General features: G+C 34.2%; 1 protein-coding gene across 2 annotated transcripts in view; it reads right to left on the bottom strand.

Annotated features, from left to right (window-relative positions):
• LOC142352810 (uncharacterized) overlaps window positions 1-20268 on the bottom strand; it is a 38198-nt gene that overhangs the window by 14108 nt on the left and 3822 nt on the right. For both annotated transcript variants that reach the window (XM_075404944.1, XM_075404943.1), the window contains 3 exons: window positions 4893-8241; window positions 4258-4494; window positions 751-1515 (listed from right to left, as the gene is read on the bottom strand). In XM_075404944.1, coding sequence (XP_075261059.1) covers window positions 751-1515; window positions 4258-4494; window positions 4893-7455 — 3565 coding nt within the window. In that variant the 5' untranslated portion in view covers window positions 7456-8241. The remainder of the gene's footprint in view (window positions 1-750; window positions 1516-4257; window positions 4495-4892; window positions 8242-20268) is intronic.

Raw genomic sequence — 20268 nt, 5'->3', positions numbered from 1 at the left:
ATTCAGAGCTATGATCATAACACATTTAAGACTTGTCAGACTTGGCCAAGACTTGGCAAGTCTTAATCCAAGTCTTGGCCAAGACTTGGCAAGTCTTAATCCAAGTCTTGGCCAAGACTTGGCAAGTCTTAATCCAAGTCTTGGCCAAGACTTGGCAAGTCTTAATCCAAGTCTTGCCAAGTCTTAATCCAAGTCTTGGCCAAGTCTTGCCAAGTCTTAATCCAAGTCTTGGCCAAGACTTGGCAAGTCTTAATCCAAGTCTTGGCCAAGACTTGGCAAGTCTTAATCCAAGTCTTGGCCAAGACTTGGCAAGTCTTAATCCAAGTCTTTGCCAAGACTTGCCAAGTCTTAATCCAGTCTCAAATGGCCGAAAAAAAGGTCAAAAATAGCCGAAAAAAAGGTCAAAACTGATAGAAAAAACGTCAAAAATGGCCGAAAAAAAGGTCAAAAATAGCCGAAAAAAAGGTCAAAACTGATCGAAAAAACGTCAAAAATGGCCGAAAAAAAGGTCAAAAATAGCCGAAAAAAAGGTCAAAACTGATCGAAAAAACGTCAAAAATGGCCGAAAAAAAGGTCTGATATAGACTTGGAGTTCGGTACGGGGTATATTCAGTCAAAATTCGACCATTTTAAATCAAAGAATTCAATGCAATGATATTAGTCACTGCATCTCACAATAAATTCAAAAATGTAACAAGAACTTCCGAAGTTCAAAATACCCGTGCACTCAATGCTTGATTTTCCACTTACCCCACGGGTTAAATTCAAACCGAACACTCCCTTTTTCCTCTTTGAAAACCGAATCACCGACAAATTCGAGAGTGAAATTGTACTTTTGCCCGTTTTGCAGACCAGAATTGTCCATGAACTTAGCTGAAATTGTCAACTCAATTTCGTTTTCAACATCTGAACACATAAATGGTTTCCCACTGCAGTAAGCATTGGTGTTAAAAATGCCCCCGAAATCAATTTGCCCAACGTCTGGGGTTCGATCGTCGCCATGCGAAGCTGTGAATGTCACCGAGTCGTTTTTGGTCCGAACAAGATTCCTTCCAAATTTGGAAATGACGATTCTACTGATCATTAGAATGTTGGACGATTCGTGCAACGTTAACTGCGCAGTGAAATTTTTCACAAAGCAATTGGGTATTAGAATTGTTGTTTTTATATCAGAATTTTCGTTAATATAGCCCACTTTTTCAAGTTCGAGGGTGTTGATAGTAACATGGTCCGAATATTGCGGGCAAAGGTCAGACGCTTCATCATACGAGTTCAGGACATCAATCGACATTGATTTTGTAATTCCGGCAGCTGAAATTTCAAGTTGATGCGATCCGATTTGAGCAGAGTCCAGAATATACCAGACAGAATTTATGTCCAGTCTATTTGCGTCCAGCTGAAGGTCCAAATTTCCACTCGCAAAATTTGACACAATTTCCAGGTTTAATGTCAGGGTTTGAGTGGGTTCCTCGAAAAACTGATCGTTCACATCTTTTTCTATTGCGACGTGTCGACCTGGAAAAAAATTGATAAGATACTACTATTGCTATTGTGGCCGTTTTCTTCCCAATAAGTTGTGTAAAACCATCTATAACAACTATACAATGGAATAGTATACATTACACCTTTATTACACAAGGAAATACTGACTAGAAACTGTTGACTCTAACCCTGTTGAACAAAAGCTTCAGTGACGGGATAACTTTGAAGAACTGGAACAAATTTTCTGCAAAAGCGACGCAAAAAGTACAAGCGACTGCTTATCTCTTGTGCTACAATTTGATCAAATTCGCGCAAATTGCTTGACAGCTGCCCAAACAAGCTTAAAAAAAATCTTTTCCAAACAGTGTTTGTTTAAGCAAACAAAAGTTTCACTGGGAAACTTAATAAATTGTTGGAAATTTGAACAAAATTGACTCCAACGTTCTGTAATTGAATCAAGTTATCTGTATCAACATATCTTATAATACCAGCCGTCCAATAGACGTTTAAAACTCTCATAATGATACGTTACTGGTCAATTGATTTGACCTCATCGCAAACTTTTACTTAAATAGAGGTTCTTAGCAGCGCGCAAGCCGAAAAAAATAGCAGCTATAATCTAAAAAAGAATAGCAAGTTGAAAAACTTTTAAAAGCAGAAAATTTTTGTCTGTACACATTTATGAAAAACACGATAGCGCAGAGTGTGCAATTGAAAAGCGTTTTCAAAATTTTATCTTTCAAGAGGAGTTCTTGGGTTTTAAAATTTTGTGAACATTTTACTTTTCACACTGATTTCGTTCACATTTTTGGCATCTTTTTCAATATTTATTATTTTTTGTCCAATTATGTTACGATTCTCAGTATTTATGAGTTTAAGGAACCCTGAAGCGATATCGAGGCTAATTTTTGTCTCTTTGTGGTTCTTTAGAATTAAACAGATTTGGATTTGAATCTAGATTTTTCGTTTTGCAGCCCATTTTTTTTTATTTCATTTTTTGGGCCGATTCGACTAGTTTTGGATTTTTGTCGTGATTTTTTGGTGAAGTATATTAAATTCCGTACATTTGATTAATGGTGAATATATGTTGTTGTTGTCTGAAACGGTATGCGGGGAGCTAATGATTTTGTTGACTTTGATACTGAAAGTTTCCAATAAAATTCTGTAAATTTTGTCCAATTTTTGTTTGCCATGTTGTTTTGTTACTGAGTTTTACAGAGAGGTCTGACTGAAATTCAAACGATATCTGAAGGAATCGAAAGGATTTTCTCAGATTATAAATAATTTACGGCGTTGATTACTTTTAAACTAATTATTTTTTTTAACTTGTAGTAAACATTTAAGTTTTGACTATAGATGATTTTTCTGTAGTTTTCTCAGTGTAAGAGTAATGAACTGTCTCATTGACTTCAGTAGTCGAATTAAGGAAGCTTATCATTAGATTGAGTTCATAGCTACTGATTTTTAAGACTAGACACTAAGTGAGTTCAACATTATCATTGAAGTCATTTAGTGTCTAGTCACTTAGTTCTGACCATTCTCATTTTTGTTCTTGCTCTTTAATCTAATGTTTTAAAGCCGTCATAAGTCAAAAATGAGCCTTGTTTGAATGAACTTTTCGTTTTTAGTTGAAAGCTAGTCTTAGATAAAAAAATATTGTCCATTTTAATTTTGGGAAGAGTTTTGTCCTTTTGGTTTTCTCCCACCTGATTTTTTGGTAAAACTTTGTCCTTTTTTAGGAAAATATCAAAATTTAAATGGCAAAATATCAACTACTTCTTTAAAGGCAGTCGATCTCTTCGTCAATTGGCAGAGAATTCAAACAAGATTGTAGATCAGAGGGATGGGAACATTATGTGTCATAACAAATCAGCGAGCCTGCTTGTTCGACTCTATCGCTCCTTTTCAAAACCCTCGCTAAAGTTGGCAAAATTTCAGCTCAAAACCCCCAATAAAGTTCAGCTTTTCATTGTCAAAGGCTAGTTTCCATTTAAAAAAGTTTAAAAATCAAGCCCTTATTGTAGCCGATAACACCAAAAATGATCTAATACAGAAATTTTTATTGATGCTTACGTTATATGCAACAGATTTTGGTTGAATACGTAATACTTCCAAACCATAGCGGTGCTAGCTTTTAGTAAATGCATATTGCTAATTTATGATCACTGAGATTACTTAGCTTTAACAATATGTTTAAAAATTTATAAATGGGGGTGCCTAACTAAGCGGCGGCGGAAAGATTCCAGAAACAATTTAAAGATACAAATTCAATATTTTTGAGACTAAAAGAACTGCTGCTGCTGAAACCATAACACAATACAAAGCAACATTATACACCTAAAACAAAAACAACGTCGAACAACAAACACCCAAGCATACACACACATACACACACACACACACAAACACACACACACACACACACACACACACACACACACAAACACACACACACAAACACACACAAGAACGCCCAAGAAAACCATTTAAGCACACACAGAATGAGCAAAACGTCAATCTAAATTTGAAAGTTGAGGATTTGATTGGATGCGACCCAAAGTCCGATCTCGTCATATTTCGGTGGAGCACGGTCTTTGCACTTGTCAAATTTTGAACCTTCGTATTGTTTGTATTGAAGACACTTATACCGTTTTCTAATCTTGCCGTCAGACATTTGGTTAAAAAATGCTCGAAAAAACTGCTTCACGAAGAAGCCAAGCCCCTTTTTTTGAACTCATAAAATACATGCAAAAGAAAAAATAAACTTCTGTTCACCCATAGTGAAGTAAACAGCAACCGGATACACATCCTCAGTGCCCGTCAGCTCCAGGTCAATTTGCCCACTTTTCTGCGGAGGTACAAACAGCCTGGAGTTGATCGCGTGATATGACCCAGGTATATGGGGCAGGCTGGGGTTGATTTCCTCTGCAGCGGCCACAAGCTCAGGCGAGTGAGTGGGTGTGACGTCAGTGAGAACGAAGAGACGTCCCGAAGTCTCGTAGATAGTACTACCTGAACAAAACCAGAACCAAAGTAATAACTAGATGAAAAACATTTCTATGGGACAGTTTTAAACAAAATAAAACAAACTGGGAATAATGATTAACACTGCTCTGTCTTCATTGAAAATTTTGATATTGTGGAAAATTTTGGTTGCAAAACTGATAAATTAATTTGTCAGCTACATTTTTATCACCAGAAAACTTTCATTTTTTATTTTGGCACAAATTAAATTTTAACTGCAACGCCTAAGATCAACATCTATCCAAGATTTCTTTTAAAAACATACTTTTAGTCCATTAATAATCTAAGTGTTTTTTTTTGAAAAATCTTGAAGATGTGGATAGAATTTACGGATGTTTACAAGAACATCAATCGACAATTTGATTTAACCGAGGTTTTAACCTGACCTGCATTAAAGACGGAAAACAAAAGGTTGACAACTTCTCCGAGAACTCGAAACTCGTCCACACAAACAAACAGCCGAATAGATATCACATTATCAGAAATACTGGGAAACACATAAAATATTTCCCCAGTAAATACCACTGAAAAGTCGTACGTATTTGATTGGCTATGAAATGCCATACTATCAAACCAATCAGCGACCGAGTTATGATCCAATAGGTTTCGCCCAATGTGAGAAATTTCGGCCAATTTGAAATGGCAAATGTCGCAAGTTAAATTTGCCGAGAGCTGAAGAATTTCCGAAGGAGGTAAAAACACTCGGAGTTCGGTAGTCGCACAAGTTCCGGGCAAAAGCGATTCTTGGAACAGAATAAGTTGATTCATAGATTCAAAGTAATCATGATCGATTAAATTTTGAACATTTTCATTAGTTTCGAAAAGTATTGAAAGTTCTACAACATCGACCAATGTGTAATGACACGTTACGTATATATTCTCATTATTATTTGAGACAAATTGATCTCCGTAAGAATTATCCCAGATTAGTTCGATAGCAATGGACAATAACCAATTTGATTTTTGACCTAGTAATTCATAATCAAAAGGGTATAACCCGAACACAGACGAAATCGAAAATTGAGCAAATTTTCCGTCATCACTTACATAAAAGTCCATCAAATCGTCGGAAGCGGATATGAAATTTCCGATTTCGATTACGCTGATATTAGAGATTAGCATTGCCTCGTGGTTAAGATCTACATTGCAAGTTACTGGACCAAAACTTGCTTGACCAGAAAGATCCGAGTTCAAATACAAAACTTCCAAAATGACTGAAGTTATACTTTCGTCCGTCTTTAAAATGGTCACGTGATCATTTTCGTCATCGTTCTGAAGAGAAAGTGTCGGCCATGAAACGAGATCTTCGGACGTCGTGATATTAACATCTGAAATGACCTTCACGAAAGTTTGATCTTCAAAGTCCACAGTGACCGAAAGTCCTTCAAGTTCTGTCAGAATCATTTTCGCGCCCAGTACAATTCTTAAAGGTTCGAACGTTTTGGCATCTAGGTTCCAAACTTTCAAGCCCGAAGCACGAATCTCAAAAGAGTTTTCGGCTAAATTATCAATTTTCTCGATGACCGTTTCTGAAATACATTGAATTTGTTCAGAATAGGAAACAATTTTTGTGTAACTATATACAACTTCAGCGTCTAGTGTAACTTTAAGCAGAAGATCTTGCAACCGAATTCCTGATGTATAATCAGGACAAAGAATTTCGACAAAGGCCACCAAAACTTTTCCAGAACTTCCGAAATCGGCAGGATTGACTTTGAGTTCATAAGTGCAGCCTAAATCTGAAAGCGAGTAAAGACTCGCATCATTTCTCGGAATTTCGCCAATTTGCGCTGAAATTGATGCTATCGGCGCATCGTCTTCGTTCAAGGTTGCACGAAAATCGCTGAAATCGGACGAATACGCGTTTCTATCGGCGCTCACCAAAATTTTAAAACTTTCAGTTAAAGTTTTCTGACATAAAATTGAGAAATTACCCTCATTAGAGCAACTAGTATGCTCAACTTGATCAGATTCGGGGGAGTAATAAAAACATTGATCTTTCCCGATGGGCCCGCTTTCAAAGTATGACGTCACAAATCTCGTTGCGTCACAGCTAGGCATGAAATTTTGACCGTTCATACTTGTTTTGCCGCATATAATAACATTTTCAGTAATATTGTTCAAGAGATGCGATTTGAAGAATGTTAAATGATCTTCAAGATCAAGATCAACAGATTGGAAATGATCATTGCATGTTACGTTTCCGATTGGGACTGAGTTGAAATGGATCAATTGGTAGCATGTGGGTTTTTGGGTAACTGGATCGGCGTGAACAAACGAACCAGGTGTGTCACAATCCAAAACCATTTGATTGATTGTTTTGTGACCACTTTGGCAAACATAGTTGTCGAAAATTGGATCATTCAAAGATTTCAGGTCAAAACACAGATTGCTCATTTCATTTTCAAATACTAAAATAGTCGCGCCGTTTTTATAGTGTTCAAACATCTTTTCATTTATTTCCTCGGAACAGTTGAAAAATTCGTTCAAAGATGTCAGATCGACTGTTAAAATTGCTGGAGTTTTACCAGAGGCTAAAATTCCCAAAGCAGTTCGGTTTCCGTAAGAGTATTTCAAAATTGTTTCAATTTGGAGCTGATTTTCAGGCATCGCCAGCATAGCTCCTTTTTCTCTGCAAAACTCGTTTGCTTCCAGCCAAGAAATATTTACTGTCAGATTCGAAAAATAAAAGCAGGATTGTGATTGGTCCAGATCAGGAGCGCTGGTTGGTCCCGAAGCTGAACTCTCCGAATTTGATTGGTTTAAAGGTTCGAACAAATCGGCGCTCAAACAAGATTGCGAAACATTAACGTAAAAATTTTGAATGTCTTCAGATAACGAAACGTAGCTTTCATTGTCATTCGTGGCGTCATTTTGATGGAAAATTGTTTCGTTAACCGTCAGAACTTGCCGACAAAATCCGAGGAAAAAGCTTTCTTTCAAGTCCATTTCAAAAGTACCGGGGTCTTGCAAACAAAAAGTTTCCGAGGAATTGACGAAGTAAGAAAAGTCCGCAGTACGGAAATCTGCCAGTTCTATAAATTCCGACCAATTTGAGTCGTTTAAACAGCCAGAAGTTTCATTCAAATCCGAAGAAGTTTCATTGAAATCAGAGCAGTTGACCAAATTGCTAATATTAAACAATTCGCAATATAGAAAGTCTTGGAAAACAACTGAATAGTTGACGTAAGCTTCGATTTCGTCTTCTTGTTCTGTCGTGAAATTATACCACCCGAACCCCAATTCGGTCGGACACGTTTTCGAGGCAATTTGTTCGTTCACGTCTCGAAAAAATAAAGTAGACTCAATTTCAATCGAACGGGGCTGAAATTCACTAGGAATTTTGTCGCTCGAGGACCTGACAACGTCGAAAAAATTTCCCGTTTGATTCCAACTCGTTGGAAAAACATCTGTGATTGTTCTTATCGAGGTTAGGGAACAAGTTTTGGCTCCGTAAGCCGTGGGTTCTATGGTTAAGGCCGTTTTCTGACCGTATAAGGAAGTTTCGTCGAGTTCTATTACGTAATTGATCGATTGAATGTTCTGGTCGTAAGTGGGAGCGTGAATTGCCGATGATGTTGCATACTTAGGGTCACGTTCCTGGCAAAAAGTATCGAAAGAAACCTGATCAGAGAGAGTTTCAGTTTTGTTCACAAAAAAGTTTTTGATTGTAGCTTCTGCTCGAATTGTTGAAGTCAGATTCTGAGACGAAGTCGCCAAAACTCCACCAACAATCTAAACCAAAGACATCAAAAAGCAAATGGCTGAGTTCAAGTATGGCCGTTTTTATTTATTACCATATTCAAAATGAACTGGAAAATGACAACACATGCACTTTTATCTATATAATAGACAGGGAGGATCCGTAATGTGTGTCCACACAAAAATTTCTGACCCAGTACACGTAATAATTGAAAATCGAACGTAAAAGCTGCACACTCAAACGTTGAAATCATAGCCATTGACATTTGTCCTCGTTTAAATTTTAGTCATTAAAATAGCGGCCTGACTGTCATCGATAAAACGAGATATGAGCAATTAGTTTTTTCTTAAAAAAATTAAATTTGTCTTAATTTGGTCAAATCGATCTAGGAAAAACCTTTTTTTGTTCATTGATGTAGCCAACCAATGAAAACTTTTCTTGAAAGTGAATCAAGACGGCACGCGCGTATGTTCCAACTTGCGAGGTATGTTCAGGCATACCTCTCAAGTTCGCAATAACAACTTTTAAATTCTGCCAGGGAAACCATTGGGAGTATCCGAAAGCAACTTATATGCATTGGAGAAAAGTTACATGTACAAGACCAAAGAAGCCGTCTTTTTCCAAAGAAAACAAAATTTAGATAACTTAGAAAATGAAGAACAATCTGGGAGACCGAAAACTTATACAGACACACATCACACAAAAACAAACACCAATACACAAATACAAAAACCAACAACGAAAAAGAAACTTTTTAAATTTTCTTTTTGTCAATTTGTCACTACGCAAGGTTCGCCACAGTTCGTTAAGGTATTCTTTGTTTTTTTTCTAAAAAAACAAGGTGTGGACTTTTAGAGGCAGTTGTATCAGTAACTGTAATTGCGACACTAAACGTTGAAATGTAACATTTAAAATTTTTTTTAGATATTTTTTTTACAAATTTGATAATTTACGAGCACAACGGGACAATTAAATTTTCAACATCTGACAGAAGTGTTATCAGCAAGATTTAAAAACAGAGTTAGGGTATTGTACACTTTCGATGCGGCAATTTGCAGCAAATATCAAGTAGTTTCTCTAATTTTGATTTCTTTCTGACAATATTTGCAGTCTGCCTCTATTTGTGTCTAACATTTAAATGCACTATCTCTCTCACACTAACTTTCCCATTTTCTCTCTCACACACGCAAAACAACCACATAAAAACGTATACCCATAAGTAGGCCAACACAAGGGCGCGAACACACTAACACATACAAAGCCACCAACAATTTTCTTAAGAAATTTCCTTTTGGCATTTAATCATTACTAACAACTCGCCAGCGTTTTTATATAGCTTCATTGTTCTGTCTGGAAAACTAGGATTGGACCTCTTTAGACAGTAATATCGGTAGTAGTAAAATTGACAGTTAAACCTTAATGAACTTTTTGAAGGCTTTCGATTTTTGTTGGCATTTTTATCTTCCATGAGCTTAAGAGGTCATTTTTTTCAAAACTTTGCAGACGGGTTATCAGAGAGAACTAAAAACACACAGGTTAAACACTGAGCATATTTAAATCCACATTTTATAACAAATTTATTTTTCAATTTTTCATGATTTCAGCCAGTTTTTGCTCTCTATCTCTTTTTGTGTCTAACATGTGAAGGAAATATTTCGCTCAAAGTAACTCTCTCTTACACACCTACTACACATATTGAAAATACGCACACCCATACATACATCCAGAGAGGCGCTCACGCGCGCAAACACAAAAAAAACACACAAACCTCGTCATCAAAAAGAAACGAGAAAATTAAAATTTCAATTTTTAGCGCCTTATATTTACACTATGTTCGTCGCTATTCCTTTCTGTCTCGGTTGTTGTGTTATTCTGAAAAACTGGGTGAAACGGACAATAAAATGGGAAACAAGCTTTTCGATTTATTTCGAAATATTGTCATTTTTGATGTTTCATTAGCATAATCTGCATAATCGTTTTTTAAAATTATCGCAGACGTGTTAAAAGCCAGATATAATGTACAGTTTTCGTTTTGAATATTTTAAAAACTGCATTGTTTATCAAAACTTTCCAACTTAAGCAATTTTTCAATTTTCTAATGCTTTTGACAGGTTTTTCTCTCTGCATCTAATTGTTTTCAACATGCAAAGAAGCGTTGAAAGCTGTTCATAAAACCTCTTATACAGTAACTTTTAGGAACATTGTCTATCATTAAGTTTAATGCTTTGTCCTTTTCTCTTTTTTAAAAGAGTAATTTAGGAGAAGTAAAAAAAATGGATTATTTTTATAAGAACTCAAAACAAAGATATCTTCTTCTTTCAAAAGAAGTTTTTGTGTTTCATATGGAAAGTTTGGCAATCAATGAAAGACTAAGTTTTTCATTTTACAGGAACGCGCAGGGACTGGAAAAAATAAAAACCATTTGTTATTTTTTTCAACCTGACATTCCGTAAACTCTGTAAATTTCAAATTCATCTGCATTTCATTATACTAGAGAAGATTAGATCGAAGTATCTGCTCTGACATTATCAAGGATACAAAAAAGAAAGCAGCTTTCATTCCGTTTTTCAATAAGGAATTTGGTTGATTTGACGTTCGATTGATTTATAAAACTGTTTTTTGTTACGTTTACAAGGTTTTGAAAATACTCAAATGGTTAGTTCTGAATAAATGGGAATTTTTTTGCAAAACAACTCCAGAATTAGAAAAGAATATATTCTTCTGCTTTTAGTTTTACATTTTCGAAAATATTTTTATTTTATTTTGAGAGCTCTAAATTGCCTGAAGTCTCCAATTTCCCAAACAATTTGATAAAGAGAAAAAAATGCTGCGCGAAATAGTTTTTAACCAGCAGAAAAAAAACACAATTTTGAGAAAAAACGAAATTATTCATCTTTTGGAAATTTTCGGTCGCAAATTTTAATTTGTCATTTTTTAGGTTTGAAAGTGTAAAGCATCAATGAAAAACTTGCATTTAACCTAACTAAATTTACTACACAATTTTTTCTTTGTTTCTACCTTACATTTCAATGCCATTTGTCAACCCCCAGCCGCCCCACCCACGATCGATCGTTCTTTTTCCTTCGAAAATTCCAGAGTTCACCTTTTTGCCAAATTTCTGAATTTTTTTTTTAAAATGGAAAGGAGTTCCTAACGGCTACAAAATGGTGTCTTTCTTTTTTCGCTACGATGCGTAAACAAAAAGTAAAAATTTGACTAAAAAACAGAGCCAGCCTCGCATACATTTTCGCTCAATTTTGAAAAAAATGCTGGAACAATTATAGTAAATCTTCAATTTCTTCCAAATCTAAAAATTCCTCTAAATTTGAAAGAAAGGTTCTTTATAACCTTTAGCTACAGGCATTGAGTATGAACAATATGTTGTTAAGCAAAGAGTCAGACAATTACGTGCAAAGCATAGCTTTTAAGGAGAAAATGTCAGTTCAAAGCAGTCACTTGTGAAAAAGATACTAAAAATGGTGATACCACAAAAGGTTGATACTACTTACTTTCAAAAAATTGTTACAATCAGACAATTTACAACTATAAACGGTCTTTCTTAGAGATGCTCGATAGCTTATTTGATGTAAAAGTTAATCAAGTAGGAAAAAAATCAAATTCTTACTGCAATTTTTGAAAACCTCGTTCTTTATGCTATGTAAACAAGGTAATACTTTGGCAACCATCAGTTGCAGATGTTGATTGTGACAACTAAAATTCGAAAAATCAGCATATCAGCAGGAAAAACAGCCTTTATGGAAGCAAAACCCTTTTATTTAAAATGATTAATTGAGCTTTGGTCTCTTTCATTGAAAATCAAACAAATTAGAAATGATGTACTTTGTTGAAACATTAGAAAACCTTTTTTTTTTGAAAAACTTGATGCGCATTTTCTTAGCAGAGAGCTAAAATCGAAGCCAGTAATTTTCTGCAGAAGCTGTCGTAGTGCTCATAAACAGTACTGTCTTCATTTTCTGTTTATCTTTAAATCAAGTTCCAACGGCATAGGAAAACCATAGAAGTTGACAATAATCATAAGTTCTGCAGCTTTGTATTTTCACAAAAATTTTAGCGCCATTCTCTTAAAATGTTATTCTCGTTAGATCAGTTTTTGCTTTTGAGTAAAAACAAAATTTGACAGTTATTTCGAAAACTTTGAGCCTCCTTTTTTTCAATAAAATTTCAGTAAAATAAAATTGAAAATGTCTCTTTAACAATTCATTCAGCTTCCGATGGGATTTCTAACGGTGCTATATTTATCGCAAAAGATATCTATCGGCTAAAAATGGCTATTAAAAAAATTGGACTTGTATTAAGCTGCTAGCCCCCATTTTGACTCGAAAACGTAATAGTACAACCCTTCAATTGCAGTGTGTAATAATCACCGATTTCTTGACCGAATCACCTCGCAGAAGTTTATCAACAAGAACATTTTAAAAATATTATCGAAGTGTAAAATCAAACACAAATTAAAACAACAGAAAATGTCGGCATTACCGTATTTATAAAATTTTTAGCCAAAATGCTGCTTTCATATAACTATTTGGCTTTTGAGCTTGGCAAGCATCTATTGATACTTCTATCATTATCTACTTTTCGTAGATAATTGATTGTAATTTAAAAAACAAAAAACAGATTCATGTATGCTGTGCAAAACAAATGATCCCAGAACTATATACATCAACAGATAATGACATTTTAGTGACACCATAATACTGGTACTATATTATCAATACCAATCATGCTGAAATTTAAAATAGCCGAGTTAATTTTCACTTAAACAAAATATCAACATTGAGGTGAAACACGAATTTCACCAAAATAGTAACAAATAACATACGTATAAAGCCTCAAGAAAATAAAACCAAAAAATCTTATAAAACCAATCTCTTAAGGTTTTATTTCCTACTTTTTAACTATTGCTCTGTTACTATTGTTGCAAAGATAAGAACATGATACCTTTTTTGTAGGGAAAAAAGCCACATTTCTTACAGGGAGCTACCTTCTATAGAGCTACATGCCAACTGTTTCAGCAAAACAGAATTTCACATCATTTTTCTTAGATTCTACTTTTTTGTACCCTTCGAATAATTGTGTCAAAAAATTGTAGCTATTAAAAGAATACGAAAAACCAATGATTTAAACTTAATTTGAACTTAATTAATTCCTTGGTTAGTAAGGAAATCTTAATTAAACATAACCAGCACATTATCAGAAAAGAACAGAGCCAGCGTTGATTCCCTTGAACCCGATGAGGTCGTAACAAGGACAAAATTGATTGTTTTTACAAAAAGTGTTGGTAGTGCGTGGTATTTTGATTGGACTTTTTATTTATGCACACTACTTTGCCTTAATAAGATATACGGGTAGGCATCATGAGCAATTGGCATGAGACCTGATAATTAAGTCTAAACGATTTCGGGTAAAATGTCAAAAAGAGGTAAGACTAAATAGATCGAAACAAAATTTTGCTTCACAACGGCCACTGCGCACCCAATCTGCTCCCGTCAATTCCGATACTAATTAACCCTGCAATAACCCAAAATAGAGGCAATTTTTGGATGAAAGTCTTACGCCATGCTCAGAACGATTAAAAAAAATACAAAATAGAATCTTCACGCATACCTCCACTGGTCTTCTATCTTATTGAGTGAGAGAAAAATTAAACATGGCCGATAAATTTTGCCGAATTTTTAATTTGAAAGCAAATCAATTACAAAATTCCTAAATTACAAAACTCTTCAACTAAAAAAGTGGCTAGCTAGGAGCGTCGTTGAGTCTCAGATTTGCGACGACCGATATTGGTTGCACTAGTTAGTTGAACGCCAAAAAAATTTTGCTAATGTTTCCAACGCGATACGATTCCTACGCAATACTAAAAAGAATTTAACTTGCGCCATTTTGTCGAAAACGATGAATTTAATGACCGTAAATGCCTGGCTTGGTTAGGCAATAAAAATTTTAAAAAAATTTCTTTGACTTCGGTCAACTTTGACTTCTCAATACTGTTTATTTCTTGGAGTTGACAACTATGTGAAAACTTAGCTGATGCCTAAAAATATATTGAAAATTCATTTAAAAAATCACATGGTTCTTCGTGTGCCACAGAATGTTTGGTGCCCCACAGGAGACCAAGATAACCATGTTTCACCCCGTCTTTAAAGCAGGAAGGCTTCAGCCAAACAGCAAACACTTTAGTTTGACTATTAGCAATTTTGTAAGTACTTTTTTATATTCTCTAGACGTACATTACTCAATTGAAAGAAGGAATCATCACCGTCATCATAAAATACTTAACTATTCATAATGCCCAACTTGGTTGGATGAATTTTTCGTGCACATGAAAGATAAATTAAGACAGAGTTGCATCTAGTCTGTTTTTTTAATGAACTTCAGTTATCTCAAACCTCAGATACTAAATCAAATCACACTAAATAGTGTGAAATTAATTTTGTTCATGTTCACTACAATTTTGTGAAACTGTTCAGAACTACGGATTGTGAAGACTTGCGCATGCATATTGCTAGGGCCTGAAAAAGAAATTTTCCAAGTGTCAAAATTGGTCGCTACCATATTGCACTCAATATCAAGTACTGGCGACATATTGCTTAGTTTTGTTCATATCAACATTATCGAAGTTCTATAAATTGAAAATAAAATATTACTGCTTTGGAAGCTTACGATTTGAATGCAGTATGGCATCTCGAAATGTTATTACGATGGAAACTAGAATAGGATACCACAGCTGTTTCCATAGTTCAAGGCCATCTTTTCATTTAACCCTACTACAAACCTTTTTTTGATATCTATTTTCAGAGCTGGATAAATGCAACCACTACCAACTAACGTAGTATTGTCATTCTTGAAAGGAAGTTCTTTTTTTGCTTGTTAATGCATTCAATACATTCGAAAAAGTATTTTAAAATCAAACAATGAGGCTCGTTAATGTGCGTTCACACATTATGTTCCGACCCGAGCTCAGCTATATTTTTGACTTAATTGCCAACCAAATGAAGAGATAACAAAAATAGATGTTTGACTTTAAAACAATCGATACGCAACATATCTACTAATTGAATTACTTAATGCCATGCCTCATTAGAGCACCAATGACATCTGACATTAAAGAGACTACGAGACGGAAAAAAAAACAAACAACAAAATTAGCAAAAACAAAAATTTCTCGGCAAAAACTGAGCATCTAAACTTAAAAGCACATAGTTACAACGTCAAAATGCAGTCATAAAAAACCTTAACCACTCAAATTTAATTTCTAACTATACAGCGGATGGAAAGCTTTCTTAATGGGACTACGTAACAAGTCGACAAAGAGAACGAACAATGAGGCGAAAATCAAAATTTAATCAACATTTTTTAAACCAAGAAATTTCAAGTCTTAAAAATCATTAGCTTTTAACTAAATAATCCATGATAAACTATTATAAAGTTATTACAAAAGCAGAAGGACCTGTCTTTGGGTAGACAAAGCCATAGAAACGAACTAAAGAAAAACTTGAAAAATTACAAACGATTTCCGAAAACACAAACTATTGCTACCATTAGAATCATTAGCCATTATCTGAATATTATGTATTTTTAATTCAATTCTTATTTCTACTAATTCAGCTGATGGAATTGTACTGAGAGATTAAATACGTTTATTCGGGCCACATTTGAAAACCATTGGGATCTGTTACCACGCGATTGTTCTGAAAGAAGAGAAAAAGAAACGCAAAAATTGTCCACAAAAAAACGGTTATAAAAACGCATATTGTCCAAAAAACAAAGCATCGGTGACAAATAATATTAGTAGATACGTAATTTTTTTGAAGTGCAAGAAATTGGATGTGATCTCTCATTGAAGAAAAGAATTTACGAAAAGAACAACAAAAACTGAAAAGTTTGAAAAAAATTTGAAAATATATATCATAAACATTAAGATTAGTCGCTATAAACTGACTGCTTCGGGTAACATCATTAAATTAATTTTCAATTACAAGCTTAAGAGACCTGTCAGCAATTTACGGCTACCTAAAGAACAGAACAGGCAAAAACAGCAAATTCAAGAAAAATTGAGAGAAAAGTGTCGAAAGCACTAAAAAAAGAACTTTTCATTAAAAACTTTTCTATGTTCAATGAATTTTTAACAGCAATGGGATTCTTCTCTTTGATCAATATAACTTCAACAAACACATAAGAACCACGAAATTTTTGAGAAAAATCATTGTATCAACCCCTTGAAATTCATCAGCTTTCAAAGCAACCCACTCAAAACGCTAAATTACGCCTCGAAGAGACAACTGTTTGCCATTCATATTTCATCAATAAGACCTGACAACAAGTTATTGACGATGAAAACAACAACAAAGACAGGCAAGAACCAAAAATTCAGTATAAAAGTGCCAGAAGAAAAGGTCGAAGCAATTTAAATCATAAGCTCTTCTCTGAAAACTTTACCTATGATGTAAAGATGAACTATCAGTAATAGGATAAAGCGTTAAGATTTCAAAAGGATCCAAAAATAAAAAAAAAGTACCCGAAAATTTAAGAAAATGTATGAAAACTCGTGGCATTGAAGTTTTAATACTAATAGGTAGAAGATAAAACCGCTAACCAGATTAGATTTGCCTGCACCAGAAATGAAAAAGGATCCTGTAAGTAGAAAAATTGACTAACAGTTCACAAAAAAAGTTTAGTATTGGTTAATGTTCAAAAAAACTTCGAAAAACTATTTTTAAAGTCTTAACAGCCATTAAACTCAAAAACTTTCAACGGAGGTCAATAACTACGGTCAGAAAAAAAAACGATGGCAGGAAAAAGATGTTTTTCATGCATAGATAATTAATAAGACATCACAATAAGTCTTAAGATTATGAAAACGAAATCAAAAACAGGCGAAAACTAAAATTCAGTAGAAAAGTGCGAGAAGAATATGTCGAAGCCATTTAAACCATTAGCTTTTCTCGGAAAATTTTATCTGTGATCCGTTGAATGTCTTGTCTAAGCCAATGGGATTAGAATAATTTTTGGATATTGTGTACAATATTTGGATAATTGGATAAGAGTTCAAAAGTAACCAATAATACGAAAATATTCAAAATTAAAAAAATTTTCTATTCTTGTGTTATTGAAGTCATATAATCAAAAGTTAGAAGATAAAACTGCTAACCAGATTAATCTCAGTTGCAGTAGAAATCAAGTAGGTTTTTGTCAATACTAAGACTGACTAACAGTTTACGAAAATTTCAAGATTGGATAATGTTGGAAAAATTTTCAAAAAATTATCTTTGAATTCTTAACAGTCATTAAGTTCAATAAATTTCCATGGAGGTAAAAAAACGCTCAAATATGCCTCGGTGGGAGAATAGGGATGTTTGTAAAGCACAGGTGATCAATAAGACATCGCAACAAGTAAAGATAAACAACAACAAAATTAGGCGAAAACCAAAAAATTCAGTACAAAAGCGCGAGAAGAAAAGGTCGAAGCCATTTAAACCATAAGCTTTTCTCTGAAAACTTTATCTGTGAGCCACTGAACGTCTTCTTTAAGCCAATAGGAGCTGTCAGTTTCAGGATAATGTGATAAGATTTCAAAAGTAACCAATAATACGGAAATATCCAAAAAAAATTTTTTTTGAAATCTTGTGTCAATGAAGTCATATAACCACAAGTTAGAAGATAAAACCTCTCGCCCGATTAACTTTGTTCACAGTAGGACACGATAGGGTGCTGTCATCACAGAGAGTGACTTACAGTTCACGATAATAAGTTTATGATTCTTTAATCTTCAAAAAAAAATTTCGAAAAATTATTTTCAAAGTCCTAACAGCCATTAGCTGTGCACTCAAAGCACTAGATATGTTCACTTAAATCTCATTACGGAAAATATTGCACTGTTAGTCAATGAGTCCATGCCATAAGATTCCAAAAAATTAGTAAAATCTCATTTAAAATTACGAAAACTGAGAGTTGAAGCCAAAAAACCATGAGCAATTCCTTGAAAACGATTTTTTTGTTCAATTGACTGTAAAAGAGGTTTGTCGTTAACGGAAAGTTCTTCGATATGAAAAGTGACTTGTCTCAAGGTGACTTAAAAAGCAAAAAAAAGTAGATAAGTTTTTATAAAAAAGCTCTCAAATAGAAATTGAATTTTTTTATAGTGAACCTCCCTATCGGACCAGAAGTAGTCTTTTTTATCGCCTTTAGTTTATTAGGAACACAAAATTAGTTCATTTTTGGCGTGAAATTTAAATTTGAAATACTATTTTTACCGAAAATATCTTAAATTGATGAAAAATCACACTAAAAGAGAACAAATATCCCGTGCTCACACAAAACTTCAATCCTCGATAACTCCTCGAAAAAACGAAAATCAAAAAATCTTTTAAATTTTGAATTCTACTCTGGACCAGCTTTTTAATGATACCACTCACATTTCTCTGCGATGAATATATCGACCGGCCAAAATTGTCTGAACAAAAAAACCCATTTGAGTATATAGTTCCTCCCCCCAAGTGGGGTCGGAACAACAAGGAGAATCGACAATGTGCGTTTGCACAAAATTAAAAACCGTCAAATGTCAAAACATACCCAGCAGATTGCCGGAAAAAAGCCGCCGTTGATTCTCATAACTCTATTGGGATTGAAAGAAAAGAAAATATCAACAAAAATTGATTTTTGTTTAAAAACATTTTTAAGTGCGATTTATTTTGATGTCATTTCGTAATTGAACATACTCCTGTCTCTCAAGGAGAGGCTACAGGGTCTATTATCAATACTAATAAGCATTATAGATTGTAACTTAAACTTATGAGAACAAAGTTCAAGTACCGGGCATCTAAAAATGGCCTCTATGGGTTCATCCCCGTCTCTATTTCTGACTTTGATTTCTTATGCTGACTCTCTTCATTTTGAATTGCTTTGCTGAGCAGCTGCTGTTTAAAAGGACTTTGAGCAGAATGACAGACGAGTGAAACTAGCCTAGAGAAGTCAAAAAGAATTCACGCAAAATGTCGAAGCGGCAAAATGGGTAAAGCGAAAAAAAGTTCGACGAAGTAAAAAAACATAGCAGGACAAGTCCTGACGTACAATTCAAAAAATTTTCATTGACTAAACAGAAAACTAGACCTAGAAAGGACTATGAATGGATTGGGAAAACCATTTAGAAAAAAATCCTATCCAAAAAATTTAAAAAAAACAGTAAAAATCAAAGTGAAATTGCCGCATGTGAACAAAAAACCACTAGCGAGAAAGCGAATTTTTGTTCAAACACCGTTTTCTCACTCTACTTTAGATTTAGAGCGAAAAAATTTCACGCCGCAAAACCACTCGCTTTTTCGCTCCACTTCCTGTTTCGGCGTGACCAAAATCACTATTCCCATTTGACTTCAAAAATCATGAAAATGTGTGAACAGATCTTAAATAAACATAGCCGGAAGAATTCCGGAAACGACTCGAAGTGAAAATCCATTTGAACGCCATCCAACTACTCATCAAACAAAACCTGCCTTCACTAATTTATGATTATCTTGAAACAAAACCATGAAACAAAAACCCAAATCTGTTAAAATATGATAAAAAATTTGATCAAATTTTGTTACAAATTGAGATCCCGAAAAACTATCTCTGCCAAAATAACTTCATCAAAACAACTAGTACTTACAAAAACCACTTATGTGAATTTTGAAAAAATACTTTAAGCTAAAATTATGAAAAAAAAGCTCTTAAAAATAACTTTCACTGAAAAACTGGAAAAAGTTACTACATTTTTTAATATTTCAAAAACATATAAATCCAAAGAAAAATTTCCTTCAGCCAATCAGATAATCGCAAAACAATAGGCAAGTCATAATAGGCAAAGAGACTTAGCTAAAAACAGAAAAAAAACGAAAAACTGCAAAAAATTAAGAAAAATAGTTCCAATTTTCGCCATTTTTTGTCATATTTCTCAACAAAAAAATGATTCTTACCCACAAAACTGTAACCAATTGTTATCATAAAATTGCTCAAGTAGGAGGGGTTTCTTCAATACCCATTTGAGCCAGTAAAACCAAATAATC

The sequence above is a fragment of the Convolutriloba macropyga genome, chromosome 14 (assembly GCF_964194025.1).
Source record: "Convolutriloba macropyga chromosome 14, txConMacr16.3, whole genome shotgun sequence".
NCBI lineage: Eukaryota > Metazoa > Xenacoelomorpha > Acoela > Convolutidae > Convolutriloba > Convolutriloba macropyga.
This window is presented reverse-complemented; position numbering and strand designations above follow the sequence as displayed.